This window comes from Bos indicus, chromosome 5, assembly GCF_029378745.1.
Source record: "Bos indicus isolate NIAB-ARS_2022 breed Sahiwal x Tharparkar chromosome 5, NIAB-ARS_B.indTharparkar_mat_pri_1.0, whole genome shotgun sequence".
Lineage (NCBI taxonomy): Eukaryota > Metazoa > Chordata > Mammalia > Artiodactyla > Bovidae > Bos > Bos indicus.
The window spans coordinates 67541641-67561595 of NC_091764.1; the positions used below are offsets into that span (position 1 = coordinate 67541641).

Sequence of the window (19955 nt, forward strand, 5' to 3'; positions counted from 1 at the left end):
CATCAACTTTGTTTCAAACTGAGATCTTCTCTGCAAAAAACACTTGTGAGAAACTGAACTGTAATCTGGGCTATGAAAAAGCCACTTCTCTGAGATGAGCTCAGATACAGATTTCCAGGGATTATTTGCGCTAAGAGACTCTACCAGGGGATGCTGGTAATTTGCATTAATTAGGCCTTTTTCACTCTCACTTTTAGCTGACAAAATCCGTTGCCATGAAAGCTTTACTACACCATCCATTTTACCCAAAGGTAAAGTTTTAGAGGAATAATCTTTCTTTTTCTTCACTGCTGCTTTTTCCGGGCCATTCCATATTTCAACATTACTCTGTGTCTTCCATCGAGTCTTTTCCACAGCCGAAATGGAAACAATGGGTCTCAAGAGCTTTTTTCCTTGTCCTGAAGCATGTTTTGATTTATCTGAAATTGTCTCAGCCACCAAGTCCAAGCTTTTAGCCCCCTGTAGCTTATCTGCTTTGGTGCACATTGCTGAGCTCACCGTGTCTGAACTCTGAGCACTGTGATAGTTTAATTTAAGCAAGTGCTCCAAAAATGAGGCACCATGCCTAGGACCTTCAGAAGACTGCTGGCTCAAACCTTGAGGCCAATATCTCCTACCCCGAGTCCGCTCAATTTCCCTTAGAAGGCTGCAAAGGAATGAAAGTTGTCAAGAGGTCATTTACAGGACAAGAATAACCTGAAGTATACTTCTTGTTGAGACACAGAACAGAAACTCACTGTAGGATCCCAGGGATCGATGAATGAGAATATCCGAGGTAGGTGGCCCTTAAATCAAGTGATTTGTACAAATAGCCCACAGCCTCCATCATGACTTGATGACAGGAGTCACTTACCAGTAACTGACCTGCTAGATATTTGAAAATGAGAATATTAGAAATTTTTAAAAGACTCCTGGCTTCAAACATTTAAAAGAGAATAAAAAGTATTCTTAAAAGTGGCACTGGAACATTACCTATTGTAGTATTTTTGCCAAAAACGTTTAACCTGAGTCTAATATCAGAAAACAATCAGATACAAATTCAAGACATATGGGACAGGGAGGGGAGGGTAAAAACTGACCTAGGCTCTTCAAAGATATCAATGTCAGTGAAAGGCAAAACAAGTCCTACTAAAATGTTCTTAACTAAAGAAGGCAACCAAATGCAATGGAAGATCCTCAACAGAATTCTGGATCAAAAAGTAAACAGCTATAAGGAACATTTAATGGGACACTCTGGAATATTTGCATATGAACTGTACGTAAGATAACAGTCTTGTGTAATGGTTAAATTTCCTGTGTTTGATAATTCCCAGTGGCTCAGCAGGTAAAGAATCTGCCTGCAATACAGGAGACACAGGAGATGCAGGTTCAATCCCTGGGTCAGGAAGATCCCCTGGAGAAAGAAATGGCACCCCACACCAGTATCCTTGCCTTAAAAGTCCTATGGACAGAAGAGTCTGGCGGGCTACAGTCCAAAGGGTCTTGGAAGAGTAGGACAGGACTGAGCCACTAAGCAAGCAAGAACTTCCCCTGGTGGCTCAGACAGTAAAGGATCCACCAGCATGCGGGAGACCTGGGTTTGATCCCTGGGCTGGGAAGATCCCCTGGAAAAGGGAAAGGCAACCCACTGCAGTATTCTGGCCTGGAGAATTCCATGGACAGAGCCTAGTGGGCTACAGTCCATGGGATCACAGAGTCAGACACAACTGAGTGACTTTTACTTATGTACGGGAATGTCCTATTCTCAGAAGACACATGCTGAAGTATTTAGAAATAAAAATGTCACATCTGTAACTAACTTTCAAATAATCCAGAAAATACATATATATTTGTGTGTGTGTGAAAGGAAAAATACAAATGTGACCAGAATGTTAACAATTAGTGATCACAGATGAAGAGTATGTAGGTGTTCATTACACAGTGCCCTCTGCCATTGTCAACAATTAATATAATTCTCTAAAATATGTGAAAAGTAAAAAAAAAAAATTAGTCAATTTGCAAGTGGTGCTCATTTATTCATTTTACCCATTTACAAGACTGCTTTTAAGGGGCTAAATTGATATTGTTGATTACAAACATAATGTAAGGCCAGTGCCTGTAGGGCACATTTTTATTCTAAATACTTCAGCATTTTTATTTCTAAATACTTCAGCATGTGTCTTCTGAGAATAGGACATTTCCCTACATAAGTGAAAGTCACTCAGTTGTGTCTGACTCTTTGTCATCCCATGGACTGTAGCCCACTAGGCTCTGTCCATGGAATTCTCCAGGCCAGAATACTGCAGTGGGTTGCCTTATCTGGATACTTGATAAGAGACTGAAAGTGAAAAAGTGTTAGTCACTTAGTCATGTCTGACTCTTTGAGACCCCATGCACTGTAGCCTGCCAGGCTCTTCTATCCAAATAATTCTCCAAGCAAGGATACTGGAATGGATAGCCATTCCCTTCTCCAGGGGATCTCCCTGACCCAGCGATCAAACCCAGGTCTCCTGCATTGCAGGCAGATTCTTTACTGTCTGAGTCACCAGGGAAACCCAATACAAGACTATTGAGTATTTAAGGGTAAAAAATACTGACAGATGGCCTAGCCAGCATCCCTGTATTAATACTAATAACAATAAACACTGCAATTTATGTAATTACCATCTATCCAGTGTGTGTAATCCTATAAGGTACAAACTATCATCACTTGTCTGTTTTTTGTCATTATTAATGTAGCTCAGTCGGTAAAGAATCTGCCTGCAGTGCAGGAGACCCAGGTTCAATCCCTGGGGTGGGAAGATCCCCCAGAGAAGGAAATGGCAATCCACTCCAGTATCCTTGCCTGGAAAATCTCATGGACAGAGGAGCCTGGTGGGCTGCAGTCCATGGGGTCGCAAAGTGTCAGGCACGACTGAGCAGCTAACACTAACATTAACACTCTCTTTAACAGGACACACATCCACAGGATTCAAAGATGAAAACGTATAAAGATGTGAAATAAAAAGCATCTCTCCCATCTTGGTCCCCATCTGTGCAGTCTTCTCCAAAAACAGGTGTTCTTTCAAAGAATATTTTGTGCATGTCACTGGCTTTTAAAGATGAGAAAACTGAAACAGGTCTAGTCATTCACTCCGGTTTGTGGTCAAATGGACAGACATTGGGGCAGCCTCATCCACCAGCCCATGCCCCTGACTCTATGTGAGGCCCCCTCTTCCCCACTCCTGGACTGACCTTCTGCATATCTGCACTGTGACTGTCTGCAGAGAGGTTCTCTCTGTAGCTCTGCTGCAGGGGTCATAGCACAGATCTCACAGTGCTTCTGCTGCTAATAGGGAGTTTCAGCTGTTGGCTCCACTTAGCAATCAATGGCTATTTTTCTTCTTTGGGAATTATTTTCATGACCCTCTATGAGGTTCTCAGTTGCCCCAACAAAGCTCAGCAGAAAGCACTTGCAAATTTCCCTGCTCAGGATGACCACGTTGTATTGGCCATGCGTGCGTGAGTGCTAAATCGCTTCAATCCTGTCCGACTCTTTGCAACCCTACTGACTATAGCCTGCCAGGTTCCTCTGTTCATGGGTTTCTCTAGGCAAGAATACTGGAGTGAGGTGCCATGCCCTTCTCCAGGTGGTCTTCCCAACCCAGGGATCAAACCTGCATCTCTTCCGTCTCCTGCATTGGCAGGCAGGTTCTTTACCACTAGCACCACCTGGGCCTGAACACGCCTTAAAAGGTCAAGTAGAAAAGCACAGAGCCAGAATGTCTCAGGTGCTGGCAGCTGAGCAAGAACTCATTCCTAGAGTTCCTGCGGATGCTGATAACCAGCACGCAGACTGTTCCTTCTGCCCGAAGGCCCTTTAAGAGGTTCTGACTTGCTGGGAGGTTGAAACTGTCCCCCAGACCAGCTGCTGATGCCCCTGACACACTCTTTCATGCCTGTGCTCCCCACACTCCCTTTTGGCCACACACTTCGGCTCCTCAGGCCCCTTTACCCTTATGACCCATCTGGACCTGAATCGACAGCTTTGACCTCAGAACATTTTTAAATGCAACCTATCTCTTTCTGGCAGCAAGCAGAGTAGTTGCCAGGAGTGGACATTCTTAGCTCAGGCCCAACCACAGTTCACCCCATCTTCCCCCAGGGGTGGTACCAACTGGACAGCACTATCCAGCTCGGTCAGTCCTTTCAATCCAAGTAAGAAGAAAGACCGGGATGAGTTCATTTGCATACAAAAGAGGTCACTGAACCTCCTGCCTACTTCAAATTTCCATTCTGGGGATCTCCCTGGTGGTCCAGCGGCTAAGACTCCAGGTCCTCAATGTAAGGGGTCCAGATTCGATCTCTGGTCAGGGAACTAGATTCCACATGCCACAACTAAGAGTTTGCATTGCCACTGCAAAGATGGAAGACCCCAACTGCTGCAACTAAGACTCAGGACAGCCGAATTAACTAATTTATTAATTTAAAAAATTTTTCATTCTGGATGGGGAGGGAACCTAACTTTCATTGCAGACTCTGTTGGTCGTTTTACATACAGCATCTCATTAAGTCTTCAGAATAACCCTGTGGGCAGAGATGATCATCCTCTTTCTGCCATTAGACAATTGAGACTCAGAGAGCTCGTGTCCACAAGCTCAGAAAATAGCAGAACTGGGATTTAAACCCAGGTCCCGAGATCCAAGGACCATAACTTCTAGAAAAGGGAAAAGAGAACATTCTTCTCCCTCTCACATTGGTTCCTTAGGAGATTTTCTGTAAAACCACAACCAGGAAGGAAGCATCCGTTACCTTTTCCACTGCGTACCTCCCAGCCACATCTGCCCTGTTTCCAAGGGAGAGTGAATTGGGGATGGGAGTGACGGAAGGTCCTAGGACCTAGCTTCCTTGAGAATCTGTTCTTGTATTTTAAACAATAAATTTTCCTAGTTCCCCCACCTTTTTTTCAGTGCTTAATAGTAAAAAATAAAGTGGCATCATTATTATTTTAGTATTTCCTCTGGAAATACATCTTTAGTATTTCCTCTGGAAAAAGAAAGTAAGATACCTTCTCCAAAGGCAGTCCTCTGTCTTTTTAAGTAATCTTCTAAGGTACAACTTCTTCTAACCTTTAGTCTACTGAAATTTAAGCCTGTTCCTCTTGCTTCATATGGCTGGATGGCATCACTGACTAGATGGACGTGAGTCTGAGTGAACTCCGGGAGTTGGTGATGGACAGGGAGGCCTGGCATTGCTGCGATTCATGGGGTCGCAAAGAGTCTGACACGACTGAGCGACTGAACTAAACTGAACTAACTGAATAGGTAGATTTTTATACTGCCAGTCCTGTGTTCATTTCCTCCCCAGGGCACACAACTATAATTTAGGTTGCTGTCACCAGGTAACAAGCGAAATTGCAGGGGTTTGTGGAGAGCCTCAGGAAGTTTTCCCTGAATGAGTACAGCCTATGGACCCTGCCCACCAACGAGCTTCCCCACTGTGCTTGGAGCAAATAGTTAAGAAGTGGAAACAATCACAGCCTATATTCTCTATCCAGAAGACAGGCTGCCGACATATAATGAGAAAGGAGAATTATGCAGGATTTCAAGGTTCTCTGTTTACACGTTCCTTTTGTTTCATAAGTATGACTAGGCACAGTTGGGCCCATGTAAGTATGACTAAAGTTTGTTAGAAGTCTTTCCATTTAAGAAATGAAGCTTGTTGACTCCTCCTTTCAATAAATGTGTGTCTATAAACAGACTAGGGAGGGGAAAAGTTGTCGATCATTGTCCCAAATGAAGTAATAAAAGCTTGCAATGGGATGTTTCCTTGCACTGTATTTCCACCCTATGCTGCTGCTGCTGCTAAGTCGCTTCCAGGCAAGAGTACTGGAGTGGGGTGCCATTGCCTTCTCCGTTTCCACCCTCTAGAAAACAATAAAAAGTTATGGGGATGTGGGGGTGGGGGAGGGGAGTGGATCTTTCCCTTTACCCTCCCCACTAAGGCCACTGGCTAGTCTGCTCAGAGGGACCTGGAAGCAGATGGCGGGCAGCGCCCTCTATCTTCTGCCCCAAGTACAGAGGGAACTCACTCTTCCAATTCAAGGGGCTGGGCCTCTGCAGACCCTATCTCTGGGGAGAAGGAACAGATGCATTGTTCTCTTTTACACAGCTTTTGTTCCTATCACTCTACCAAAATTTATGGTTCCCTATGACCATTCTTGGAGAAGGCAATGGCACCCCACTCCAGTACTCTTGCCTGGAAAATCCCATGGATGGAGGAGCCTGGAAGGCTGCAGTCCATGGGGTCACTGAGGGTCGGACACGACTGAGCAACTTCACTTTCACTTTTCACTTTCATGCATTGGAGAAGGAAATGGCAACCCACTCCAGTATTCTTGCCTGGAGAATCCCAGGGACAGGGGAGCCTGGTGAGCTGCCGTCTATGGGGTTGCACATAGTCGGACACGACTGAAGCAACTTAGTAGCAGTAGCAGCAGCAGCATGACCATTCTGCTGCTAAATGCAATGGTGTGTCTTAGATCTGGTGGTCAGTTCTCAGCCCCCTCCTTTCTTGGCATCCATGATTTTACTGATTCTCTGCTACCTCTAGAGCCATTCCTCACTTCTCGCTACAACACTTTCCTCAGCCCCTTTCTTTTTTTTCCACTTTATTTTTTTAATTGAAAGATAATTGCTTTACAGAATTTTGTGGTTTTCTCATCCCAGGGAGCCTAGCTTGCCCCCCTGAAGGCCTGGGGTCTTCTGCTGTCACCTAAAGGTTGTTTTGTAGAAGTTATTCCATATCTTGAGTTTTTGATGTGTCTGTGGGGAGGCTGGTGATCTCTCTGTCTTACTCCTCCACCATTTTCTTCCGTCTCTTTGGCCCATCTCCTAAGTTCTGTCTCCTGCCATCTTCTTGTCTTATATTCTTCTTGGCTCTTTCAACTCTTCTACAGGGTTTGCCCATCACCTGCGTACTAAGGACTTCTAAAGGTTTTTCTCCATTTCAGTCTGCTAGCTTCTAAGCACCATATTCTGCCTACTGAACATCTCCACTCAGATAAGAGATTCAAGTTCAACAGGCCCCAAATTAGCTCATCGTGGCTCCCATTCCACCTCTCAACTTTGTGCTTCCTGCCTTGGAATGCCCACAGCTCCAGCCACCCAGTTGCACTGGCCATGGATATAGCCATAAACTGGAGAAGGCCTCTGACTAGTCCCTTTCCCTCACCTGCTATATACCACATCAGGCACTGAGCCCTGTAGGATTTACCTACTAAATCACAAATACACGCTTTTCTATTTATCTTGGCCCTCTCTTAGTGAACACAGGAGAGTTTCCATTCTCCTCTTGATCAATTCCATCCTCTATTCAGCCTTGAGAGTGCTGGATCTAAAATGCAAAATCTAGGGACTTCTGTGGTGGTTCAGTGACTAAGACTCCAGGCTCCCAATGCAAGGGGGTGGGGTTCAATCTATGGTCAGGGAAATAGATCCCACATGCCACAACTAAGACCCAGCACAGCCAAATAAATAAAAATAAATAAATACTTTTTAAAAATAGGTAAGATTCTTCCCCATAAGACCACAAACTCCCAGACCCCAAAAACAGTAGAAAGAGTTCAGAATTTCAGGTCAGGTGCCTGGGTTCCAAGTAATAAGTCTACTGCTTACTAGCTGCAAAGTTCTGGAATGTCACTTGGTCTTTCTGAGCCTCGAGGATTCTACAATAATATCTAACTGATAAGATGCTCTGATAAGCTGTATTGGGATAAGTCATATGAAATATCTTCTATTTCCTCAGCTTTAAAATTGCTGAGTCATATCTAGAGTCCGTTTCAGGTTTAAAAGTTTAAGCTTATAAGGGATATTTGACATTCTCTTGCAACCAAGAGCATTTACAAATATACAACCATTGTATTGTATAGTATATAATATGTTATTGTACTGTATAACAATAATGTTAAAAATCATTCAACATATATAACATGTAAAAAAGAAGCTCTGCTAACAGACATAAACTGGATTGCTGGATTAACCAAGGGCCCTCTATTTCCTCTGCAGGACTTTCCACTCGATGCCGAGGACACATTAAAAGCCTGCATCTACAGGGCTCATCTCCACTGTGCTAGCATGCTTCTGCTCCTAACTGTGCAATTCTAACATAAACAGGACTCAACTGCATTTGTTAAGTCAGTTCACTTCAGTTGCTCAGTCATGTCCAACTCTTTGCAACCCCATGGACTGCAGCACACCAGGCTTCTCTGTCCATCAGAAACTCCCAGAGCTTGCTGAAACTCATTTCCATTGAGTCATTGACGCCATCCAACCATCTCATCCTCTGTCCTCCCCTTCTCCTCCTGCATTTATTCTTTCCCAGCATCACATCTTTTCCAATGAGTCAGTTCTTCGCATCACGTGGCCAAAGTATTGGAGTTTCAGCTTCAGCATCAGTCCTTCCAATGAACACCCAGGACTGATCTCCTTTAGGATGGACTGGTTGGATCTCCTTGCTGTCCAAGGGACTCTCAAGAGTCTTCTCCAACACCACAGTTCAAAACCATCAGTTCTTCGGCACTCAGTTTTCTTTATGGCCCAACTCTCACATCCATACATGACCACTGGAAAAACCATACCTTTGACTAGACGGACCTTTGCCGGCAAAGTAATGTCTCTGCTTTTTTTTTTTTTTTTTTATTGAAGGATAATTGCTTTACAGAATTTTGCTGTTTTGTCAAACCTCAATATGAATCAGCCATAGGTATACATATATCCCCTCCCTTTTGAACCTCCCTCCCATCTCCCTCCCCATCCCACCCCTCTAGGTTGATACAGAGCACCTGTTTGAGTTTCCTGAGCCATATAGCAAATTCTCATTGGCTATCTATTTTACATATGGTAATGTAAGTTTCCATGTTACTCTTCCCATACATCTCACCCTCTCCTTACCTCTCTCCATGTCCATAAATCTATTCTCTATGTCTGTTTCTCCACTGCTGCCCTGTAAATAAATTCTTCAGTACCATTTTTCTAGATTCCATATATGTGTGTTAGAATACGGTATTTATTGTTCTCTTTCTGACTCACCTCACTCTGTATAATAGGTTCTAGGTTCATCTACCTCATTAGAACTGACTCAAATATGTTCCTTTTTATGGCTGAGTAATATTGCATTGTGTCTATATACCACAACTTCTTTATCCATTCATCTGTTGATGGATATCTAGGTTGCTTCCATGTTCTAGCTATTGTAAATAGTGCTGCAATGAATAATGGGATACATATGTCTCATTCAATTTTGGTTTCCTCAGGGTACATGCCTAGGAGTGGGATTGCTGGGTCATATGGTGGTTTTATTCCTAGTTTTTTAAGGAATCTCTATACTGTCTTTCATAGTGGCTGTATCAGTTTACATTCCCACCAACAGTGCAAGAATGTTCCCTTTTCTCCACACCCTCTCCAGCATTTATTGTCTGTAGACTTTATGATGAGGGCCATTCTGACTGGTGTGAGGTGATATCTCATTGTACTTTTGATTTGCCTTTCTCTAATAAAGAACGATGTTGAGCATCTTTTCATGTGTTAGCCTTCTGTATGTCTTCTTTGGAGAAATGTCTGTTTAGGTCTTTTTCCCACTTTTTGATTGGGTTGTTTGTTTTTCTGGTATTGAGTTGTATGAGCTGCTTGTATATTTTGGAAATTAATCCTTTGTCAGTTGTTTCACTTGCTATTATTTTCTCCCATTCTGAGAGTTGTCTTTTCACCTTGTTTATAGTTTCCTTTGCTATGCAAAAGCTTTTAAGTTTAATCAGGTCCCACTTGTTTATTTTTGTTTTTATTTCCATTACTCTAGGAGGTGGGTGGTAGAGGATCTTGCTTTGATTTATGTCATTGAGTGTTCTGCCTATGTTTTCCTCTAAGAGTTTTATAGTTTCTGGTCTTACATTTAGGTCTTTAATCCATTTTGGGTTTATCTGTGTGTATTGTGTTAGGAAGTGTTCTAATTTCATTCTTTTACATGTAGCTGTCCAGTTTTCCCAGCACCATTTATTGAAGAGGCTGTCTTTGCCTCATTGTATATTCTTGCCTCCTTTGTCAAAAATAGCCCATAAATGCATGGGCTTATTTCTGGGCTTTCTATCTTGTTCCATTGGCCTATATTTCTGTTTTTGTGCCAGTACCACACTGTCTTGATGACTGTAACTTTGTAGTATAATCTGAAGTCAGGAAGCTTGATTCCCCCAGCTCCATTCTTCCTTATCAAGACTGCTTTGGCTATTTGGAGTCTTTTGTGTTTCTATATGAGTTGTGAAATTTTTTGTTCTAGTTCTGTGAAAAATGCCATTGGTAATTTGATAGGGATCACATTGAATCTGTAGATTGCATTTGGTAGTATAGTCATTTTCACAATATTGATTCTTCCTACCCAGGAACATGGACTATCTCTCCATCTGTTTATGTCATCTTTGATTTCTTTCATTAGTATCTTATAATTTTCTGTGTATAGTTCTTTTGTCTCTTTAGGTAAGTTTATTCCTAGATATTTAATTGTTTTTGTTACAATGGTGAATGGGATTGATTCCTTAATTGCTCTTTCTGATTTTTCATTGTTTATAGAAATGCAAGTGATTTCTGTGTATTGATTTTGTATCCTGCAACTTTGCTAATTCACTGATTAGCTCTAGCAATTTTCTGATACTATCTTTAAGGTCTTCTATATACAGTATCGTGTCATCTGCAAACAGTGAGAGCTTTACTTCTTTTCCAATCTGGATTCCTTTTATTCCTTTTTCTTCTCTGATTGCTGTAGCTAGGACTTCCAGAACTACGTTGAATAACAGTGGCAAAAGTGGACACTCTTCTTCTGTTCCTGATCTTAGTGGGAATGCTTTAAGTTTCTCACCATTGAGAATAATGTTTGCTGTAGGCTTATCAAATATGGCCTTTACTCAGTTGAGATAGGTTCCTTCTATGCCCATTTTTTGAAGAGTTTTAAACATAAATGGGTGCTGAATTTTGTCAAAGGCTTTTTCTGCATCTATTGAGATGATCATATGGTTTTTATCTTTCAATTTGTTAATATGGTATATCACATTGATTTATTTTCATATATTGAAGAATCCTTGCATCCCTGAATAAACCCAAATTGATCATGGGTTTTTTGATGTGTTGCTGAATTCTATTTGCTAGAATTTTGTTGCGTCTATGTTCATCAGTGATACTGGGCTGTAGTTTTCTTTTTCTGTGTTGTGTTTGTCTGGTTTTGGTATCAGGGTGATGGTGGCCTCATAGTTTGGAAGTGTTCCTTCTTCTGCAATTTTTTGAAAGAGTTTTAGAAGGATAGGCATTAGCTCTTCTCTAAATGTTTAATAGAATTCTCCTGTGAAGCCATCTGGTCCTGTACTTTTGTGTTGGAGATTTTTGATCAGAGCTTCAATTTCAGAGTTGTTCATAATTTATATTTCTTCCTGGTTCAGTCTTGAAAGATTGAACTTTTCTAAGAATCTATCCATTTCTTCCAGGTTATCTATTTTATTGCCATATAGTTGTTCATAATAGTCTCTTATAATCCTTTGTATTTCTGCACTGTCTGTTGTAACCTCTCTTTTTTCATTTCTAATTTTGTTGATTTGATTCTTCTCTCTTTTTTTCTTGATGAGTCTGGCTAAGGATTTGTCAATTTTGTTTATCTTCTCAAAGAACCAGCTTTTAGAGTTTTATTCATCTTTACTATTGTTTCTTTCATTTCTTTTTCATTTATTTCTGCTCGGATCTTTATGATTTCTTTCCTTCTACTAATTCTGCTTTTTAATATGCTGTCTAGGTTGGTCATAGCTTTTCTTCCAAGGAGCAAGCATCTTTTTGTTTCATGGCTGCAGTCACCATCCACAGTGATTTTGGAGCCCCAGAAAAGAAAGTTTGTCACCTTTTCCATTGTTTCCCACCTATTTGCCATGAAGTGATGGGACCGGAAACCATGATCTTAGTTTTCTGAACGTTGAGCCAGCCTTTTCACTCTCCTGTTTCACCTTCATCAAGAGGGTCTTTAGTTCCTCTTCACTTTCTGCCGTAAAGGTGGTATCACCCTTATTTGTTAGTCTAATTTTGGTAATTGACCTAAATATGGTACACACTAGTAACATAAGACTGTGAAGTGAAAGAGAGCTGTTTTCTATGAAAAATAGTCTGAATGTTTTGGAATTATGAACAAGAAAACCGTAAAAGATTGAAGGCAGAAAAAGTCAACCGTTGAAAGGATCCTGCCCAGAAGTATCATAACTGCCTGAAGTTCTCATCCTCCAGAAACCAAAACTAAAAACTGTGGATGAGGCATTTTGAGAGATATGACATTCAATTCCAATCAGAGGACCCATTAAAAACAAAGATCTAACTTCGAATTTTAAAGTTGAGGCAAAGAATTACATGTATATGTTTAAGTTAAAATGAAAATGTAAAGTTTGTCTGATTCAGGGACCTCCTGCTAGCAAGAAGGGGACTCTGGCTGAGCCAAGCATTTTAAAATCAAATGAGGAAAAGAGGACTGACTCACCCCATTGAAAGTCACCCACTAGCGCCTTTGTTTAAGCTCTTCCAAGTATGACTGAGATACTTGGCATTTCTTCTGTAAAAGATTCCCAGAGAGAGGGGAATAACAGAATGTTCATCTACCATACTTCATCCAAAATACACAATTCCATATACAACACTCACTAGGACAGAATGGAACATGAAAGCCACAGTTGTTTTTTCCTCCCACTGAAATGATTTCTCAATATGTGGATGTAAACATTTGTAAGAGAAGAAGAATTAAAGAAAAAAAGATTGTTCTGTGTCAAAGGTGGCAGAAAACAATCACAAAAACCCTCTCTCCATGTCCGGGTTTGTCTTAAGTGTCTAGGACTAGCAGTTTTAGGAGATTAAGGTTTGTTCTTGAAACTGGATCAAAGTGGAGAGGAGAAGAGCTATAATAGAAATATTGAACATAAAGAGATTTCATTTTTGAATAAGTGCCTCATGAAAATGTGATCAGAAGAAGAAATAAACCTGAGGATTATCACCCTCTCAGGAACCCACCGTTTTACTATGTCATTTGCATGCTTAGTCACAGTCTTGTCCAACTTTCTGCGACCCTATGGACTGTAGCCCGCCAGGTTCCCCTGTCCATGGGATTTCCCAGACAAGAATACTGGAGTGGGTTACCATTTCCTCCTCCAGGGAATCTTCCCAACCCAGGAACTGAATCTGTGTCTCTTATGTCTCCTACATTGGCATGTGGGTTCCTTACCACTACTGCCACCCGGGAAGCCAATTTCTTTTCCAATATGTGCTCAGTATAATCTCATGTATAAAATTGTCATGAGCATAATTAAAACATGAATGATCATTGCTGGATGCCCACTATTTTTATACCCCTTGGAAGATTATACTGTAGCCTATACATTGATTAAATGTAATAAAAGACTAAGGAAGATGCAGGTGCCAAGACTTTCAAGCTAGTAATTATCATCATTAATCTATAATCCAAACTGATATCTAAAATGTCCCCTAAAGATTATTGTTCTCAATAGGCTAAAATATAATTACAGTCACTTCTTTTAATGTTGTTATCCTGGAGCAGAGCCATCACTTCTATAGGAAAGCCAGGCAAATTGTGTAACCCCCCAGAAAGAAGCTGTCTATCCACTTCCCTCACACTTCCTGTACTGATAAGAGCACAGTGATAGACCCACACAGCTAGTACTCTTTCTGATGCTTTGAAGATACAAGGAATAAATGACAAGACTCTTGCCCCTGGCAGTTCACAGTCTGTTTGAAAGGTCAAAATACTCACAGAAATAGAAATGGGGTCAAAAATGGGTTCTTTGAGCTCCTTCATGACACTGGACATATAAGACGATTTGAGCATCTTGTGTGAGAAATCTCTGGTGATGACGATGCTGGAGGAATGCAGGACTCTAGGTTCCTAATACTCCCTGGCTTTGCAAAAACCCTGCAGCTCTTAAGGCAACATCCCAAGTCACTGACCCAGCCCTCAGGGCCTGTGACACCTCTCTGGTATCCCCCTAGTGCACCCTCTCCCCTCTACATTAGTTTCTGCATCCCAGCCCCATTGGTCCTTTTTGTTCCTTCCCAATTTGCAAATTCTGTCCTCACTATCTAGATGACTCCTTTCCCTTCCCACCACTTACCAAGCAAGTCCTCCTCCTCCAGATTCAGTTTCAGCATCACTTCCTAAGAAGCACCCTCCACCCATGCCCCTCCATCTAACAGATCAAGGTCCCCCGTTAGTACTTGTACTTTGCCATGATAGCACTTTGCCAAATTGTAGCCCAACCATTGTGTGTTTAGCTATCCAACCGCCATCTCTATTGTGGCATTTTCCACAATTGCAGCTAAACAGTCTTGTATTTATTAATGGTTGTGTGACAGCTTGTTGGCCTCAATGTGAGCTCAGTGAAGATAGTGTGGGTCTACCTGTCCTTCTCACTGCTCTGTCTCCAGGAATTAAAACAGAGATTGTCATCTAACAATCTCACTGGCCAAACTCTACTCAGGCTCTCTGAGCTTTTTCAAGTAGGCTTGACTTTGGGGCTTCTATGTTCATCTCTATAGAGTCCAATTCTTCCAATCAGGAAGAATCCTGCTAAGTAAGTTTAGCCCTCCTCCAACCTGATCACCCTTGGTATCTAGGCAGATTTCTCACCTTCCACCACTTGCCAGGTGATGTCTGAAGCCAAGCCTGGCTTCATGCTTGGATAGAGGAGCCTAGTGGGCTACAGTCCATGGGGGTCTCAAAGAGTCGGACACAACTGAAGCGACTTGGCATACAAGAAAGCATCATATACCATAGTTCTCTTTTTTCCTCAATGAAACAACTCTTAAAGAGGATTGCTTTGATGACTAATGTTCAGTAACACTTTTACTACAGAGGCCTCTTGACTTCTTTAAAAATGACTAGTGATGAATCCCAGCCACATGTGGCTCTGGCTTCCTTCTTATTTTATGGAGTCCCTTGGGCACACTCCCTGTAGATAGGCTTTTTTCATTAAAGGTAGATCAAGGGGATCACTGGGGCTTCCCTGATGGCTCCAGATGGTAAAGTATCTGCCTGCAATGCAGGAGATCCAGGTTTGATCCCTGGGTTGGGAAGAACTCATGGAGAAGGGAACAGCTACCCACTCCAGTATTGTTGCCTACAGAATTTCATGGATAGAGGAGCCTGGTGGACTATGGTTCAAAGGGTCACAGAGTCAGACACAACTGAGCGACTCACACTTTCACTTTCTCAAGGGGATCACACTATGCCACCCCAAAGTAGGCCATGCTGACATGGGACATATTATGAGCCGAGTTATTTGAGTTCCTAGGATCCCTTCTGTGCCTGAAACCAGAGCCTGTCACAAGGACTCAAGTGTTGTAAGTCCCCTCCCTGGGGCAACAGGAAGCCAGCACCACACCCAGCCAGACATTGTCACAAACTGCCATATCATCTATTCTTCTAAGGATCTATTTATGCTTCCAAAGAGTCATCTGCCCTCCCATGAGTGCCCTTTCCCCGCCTCCCTCTCCCCTAAGTTAGTACACAGATCGCAAGTTCAAGCCACCTCTTGGAGTTGTCATTCCTGAGTGTGTGTGCAAGTGAAATAAACTTCTGTTTGATTTTTCTCTTGTTAATCAGTCTTTTAGCTTCCCTGGTGGCTCAGCTGGTAAAGAATCTTCCTGCAATGCAGGAGACCGGGGTCCAATCCCTGGGTTGGGAAGATCCACTGAAGAAGGGAATGGCTACCCACGCCAGTATTCTGGCCTGGAGAATTCCATGGACTGTACAGTCCATGGGGTCGCAAAGAGTCAGACACAACTGAACAACTTTCAGTTCACTTCACCTCAATCAATCTTTGCTGAGGCTAATTTTACAGGGCCCCAGCAGGAGAACCTAGGAGGGTAAAGGAAAAAAAATTTTTCTCCTTTAGAGTTTTGGTGACAAACGTGGAATTCTATCATCCAGGGCTCCTTACTAGGTCCAAAAGCTGCAATTTAGAGATCCTGGGCCTCTGACAAAAGCCTGTTGAAGACAATATTTCTTAACAAAATAGGCTCTCAAATTTCTGCCCACAGAGTCAGGTGGAATTAGGGTGGCGAAAGTCAGTCTTTTCAATTTAATTTTCAAGCTCAGCCAGGGACCCTGAGAGGATGGAGGAAAAGTTTTTCTACCTCCACGTAGGAAAACCAAAAATATGTCAAAGAACAAATGATTCCAAGGTCTCTATAAACAGTCTATTTCCCTCCCAAGGTCCTCCTCCTCTTGTACTGAAGATACACATCAGCTCTCACCACGAGGGACTGCAACAAAAGCACAAGAATCCTGCCTTGACAGCTGACCTAACCACCCACAGTGTTCCTGTAAGCCTGGAGCAGGCCTTCTGCAAAAGGAATCAACTTCAATCACCAGTGGGAGAGAAAAATAATAAAATGATGGCGAGAAAGTGCTCCTTACAGAAAAATACTTCCTCAGAACCACACTGAACCACACTGAAAATGGACTGCAGAACTGAAACATACCATGAAGACTTATTTAAGACATCACCAAATATGACAACTGCCATTACAGAGGCCCTGTTGCTGCTGCCGCTAAGTTGCTTCAGTCATGCCCAACTCTGTGCAACCCCATAGACAGCAGCCCACCAGGCTCTCCCGTCCCTGGGATTCTCCAGGCAAGAACACTGGAGTGGGTTGCCATTTCCTTCTCCAATGCACGAAAGTGAAAAGTGAGAGTGAAGTCTCTCAGTCGTGTCCGACTCTTAGCGACCCCATGGACTGCAGCCTACCAGGCTCCTCCATCCATGGGATTTTCCAGGCAAGAGTACTGGAGTGGGTTGCCATTGCCTTCTCCACAGAGGCCCTGTTATCAGAAAGCAAATGAATACATTATATTTTCATCATAGACAAGTCACCAAAACTGAGAACAAAACATAGGCAACCAGATCAGGTAAACTAGTTCCTTTCCCACTAACATTCTCTAGATTTGCATCTGCATTTTCTCTTTACAAACATAAATCTTTCTTTCATGTACTCAGCATGGAAACCCTTACCTGAAAAAAAAAAAAGTATACACACACACATGGGCACACTCATTCCTAAATCTACAGAGTGAAAACAGAAAATATTCTTTCCCTGCAGATATCAAGAATTTTAAGCCTTTTTTGTCAGTAAATGACTAGGCTGAAAGCAATCCTGTTTTATTGTAATATGGATGCCAATCGTACCTGCTGGGGAAAGTGGCTGGTTTAGATCAGGGTTTCTTTGTCTCAGCACTATTCACACCTTGGACTGGATAATTTTCACTGTGGGGGCACTTTCCTGGGCACGCATGATGTTTAGCAACCACTCCGGCCTCCACTGACTAAATGACTAACACTCTCCACCCCCAGCCATGACATCAAACATTTCTCCAGCTTTTTTGTCCTGAGGGTCAAAATCAGCCTGTGTTGAAAACAACTGTTTAAAGCTGAAGTAGACTGTCCTGTGGCGATGAGATTTCAGAGCTCTGAGAGTGTTTCACAATTTTTCTAGTTGTGGCATTTACAGAAACTGCAATTTCTAGTGCAGCCTGCTAGAAGAAATCAACAAAGCTGCCCAAGGGCAAAGAGATATCTATTTGACCATCATTGAACCCTCTCTCTAAGTGAACCTACTCCTTGGAGGCACAAAGGTTGGCAAGTGCTGTCTATGGGAATCACATCCCTGATTCCCCCCAGCCCACCCTCCTGCGCTGGCCTGTCTCCAGCTGACTACCAACCAGCATTTGCAGCCTCCAATTCAACTCTCATTCTCCTCCATTCCCAGGTTTGGTGGTGATGCTGTAGGAAGATGACAGAATTCAACATGTGACTATTTCCAAAACATGGGAATGGGCTACTGAATGCAATAAGTACTGAGGCAGTAAAAGATGTGGTCCTGTTACCCTTGTCTCTGGCAACAGCAGAGCCTGGAAAACAGGCCCTTTGTCTCAGAGGCTCTCAGTTCTTCAACAGTGGCCCTTAAAATGTAAGTAAATTCCACCTAACTGAGCTAGTAGGGCTTCCCACAGGGTGCTAGCAGTTAAGAAACCACCTGCCAGTGCAGGAGACAAAAGAGACAGAGGTTCAATCCCTGGGTCAGGAAGATCCCCTGGAGGAGAACATGGCAACCCACTCCAGTATTCTTGCCTGGAAAATCCCATAGACGGAGGAGCCTGGTGGGGTACAGTTCATGGGGTCATTTGTTGATGTTGGCAATTTGATCTCTGGTTCCTCTGCCTTTTCTAAATCCAGCTTGAACACCTGGAGGTTCACAGTTCATATACTGTTGAAGCCTGGCTTGGAAAATTTTGAGCATTACTTTACTAGCGTGTGAGATGAGTGCAATTGTGTGGTAGTTTGAACATTTTTTGGCATTGCCTTTCTTAAGGATTAAAATGAAAACTGACCTCTTTCAGTCCTGTGGCCACTTCTGAGTTTTCCAAATTTGCTGGCATATTGAGTGCAGCACTTTCACAGCATCATCTTTTAGGATTTGAAATAGCTCAACTGGAATTCCATCACCTCCACTAGCTTTGTTTGTAGTGATGCTGCCTAAGGCCCCCTTGACTTCACATTCCAGGATGTCTGGCTCTCACTAGGTGAGTGATCACACCATTGTGACTATCTGGGTTATGAAGATCTTTTTTGTATAGGTCTATGTATTCTTGCCACCTCTTCTTAATATGTTCTGCTTCTGTTAGGTCATACCATTTCTGTCCCTTATTGTGCACATCTTTGCATGAATGGGATTAGTGCCGTTATAAAAGAGACCTCCAGAGAGCTCTCGGGCTCTTTCTTCCACTACGTGAGGGCCTGCCAAGAAAACAGCTGTCTCTGAACCAGTAGATAGGCCTTGAGCTCAGTTGCTCAATCCTGTCCAACTGTTTGCAACCCCATGGAAAGCAGCCCACCAGGCTCCTCTGTCCACAGAATTTTCCAGGCAAGAATAGTGAAGTGGGTTGCCATTTCCTACTCCAGAGATTCTTCCCCACCCAGGGATCAAACCCACATCACCTACATTGGCAGACAGATTCTTTACCACTGTGCCACCTGAGAAGCCCAAGATAGGCACTCACCAGACATTTAATCTGCTGACACCTTGATCTTGGACTTCCAAGGCTCCAGAACTATGAGAAATAAAATTCTGTTGTTTAACCCACCCAGTCTATTCTGTTATAGCAACAGACTAAGACACTTATCTAATGAGGGAAAGTAAATAAGCAGCAAAAAAAAAAAAAAAGAGAGAGACAGAGAGACAGAGAGAGAAAGTTGAAAATAATATGGAACAGGAGTTGCTGACTTCAGAGATGAAGACTGTTTAAAAATAAGCAAAGTATGCAAGTGAGATGGAGGGAAAAGTCATCTGCTTCTAATAGAAATATGTCAAAGCAATTACCTAATTTACACAAGGTATCACTTAGGCTAATGCTCAGTTGATTCCTTACGAGTGAGGAGTTGGCCAGAGTGCCCGCATTTTCCTTTATTTTTATCACTTGTTTATAATATTCAATTGCTTGCTTCCTTTGGAATCTAGAAAAGAGAAATTTAATCAAAGTTTTGCATCGAAGAAGCATGGCGTTCATCCATGTATCCAACAAACATTCATGGAATGCTGGTGCTGGGGCCCAGGTGCAAAGATAAGGAAGACTAACCTCTGCCCTCAGAGAGTGTCCCCAGGCAGAAGGAGAGATTGGAGAGTGAAACATAGGACCAACCACTTGTTAAGAGTATTGAGTGTGAACCTAGGAGTTTGGGACTTCAATATTGAAGCATTTTCATTAAGACTGACGTGGTTCAGGGACTTCCCTGGTGGTCCAGTGGCTAAGTCTCTGTGCTCCTAATGCAGAAGCCCAGGTTCGACCTCTGGTCAGAGAACTAGATCCCACATGCTGCAACTAAAGATCCTGCATGCTGCAAATAAGACCCAGCACAGCTT

At 42.6% G+C, this 19955-nt stretch overlaps 1 protein-coding gene across 1 annotated transcript in view; it reads right to left on the reverse strand.

Moving 5' to 3' along the window:
* Window positions 1-19955, reverse strand: part of LOC109558511 (putative tetratricopeptide repeat protein 41) — a 92173-nt gene that overhangs the window by 203 nt on the left and 72015 nt on the right. Inside the window, 3 exon segments of the mRNA XM_070789634.1 lie at window positions 1-646; window positions 738-867; window positions 19416-19549. Of these exon segments, the coding sequence (XP_070645735.1) occupies window positions 1-646; window positions 738-867; window positions 19416-19549 (910 nt within the window).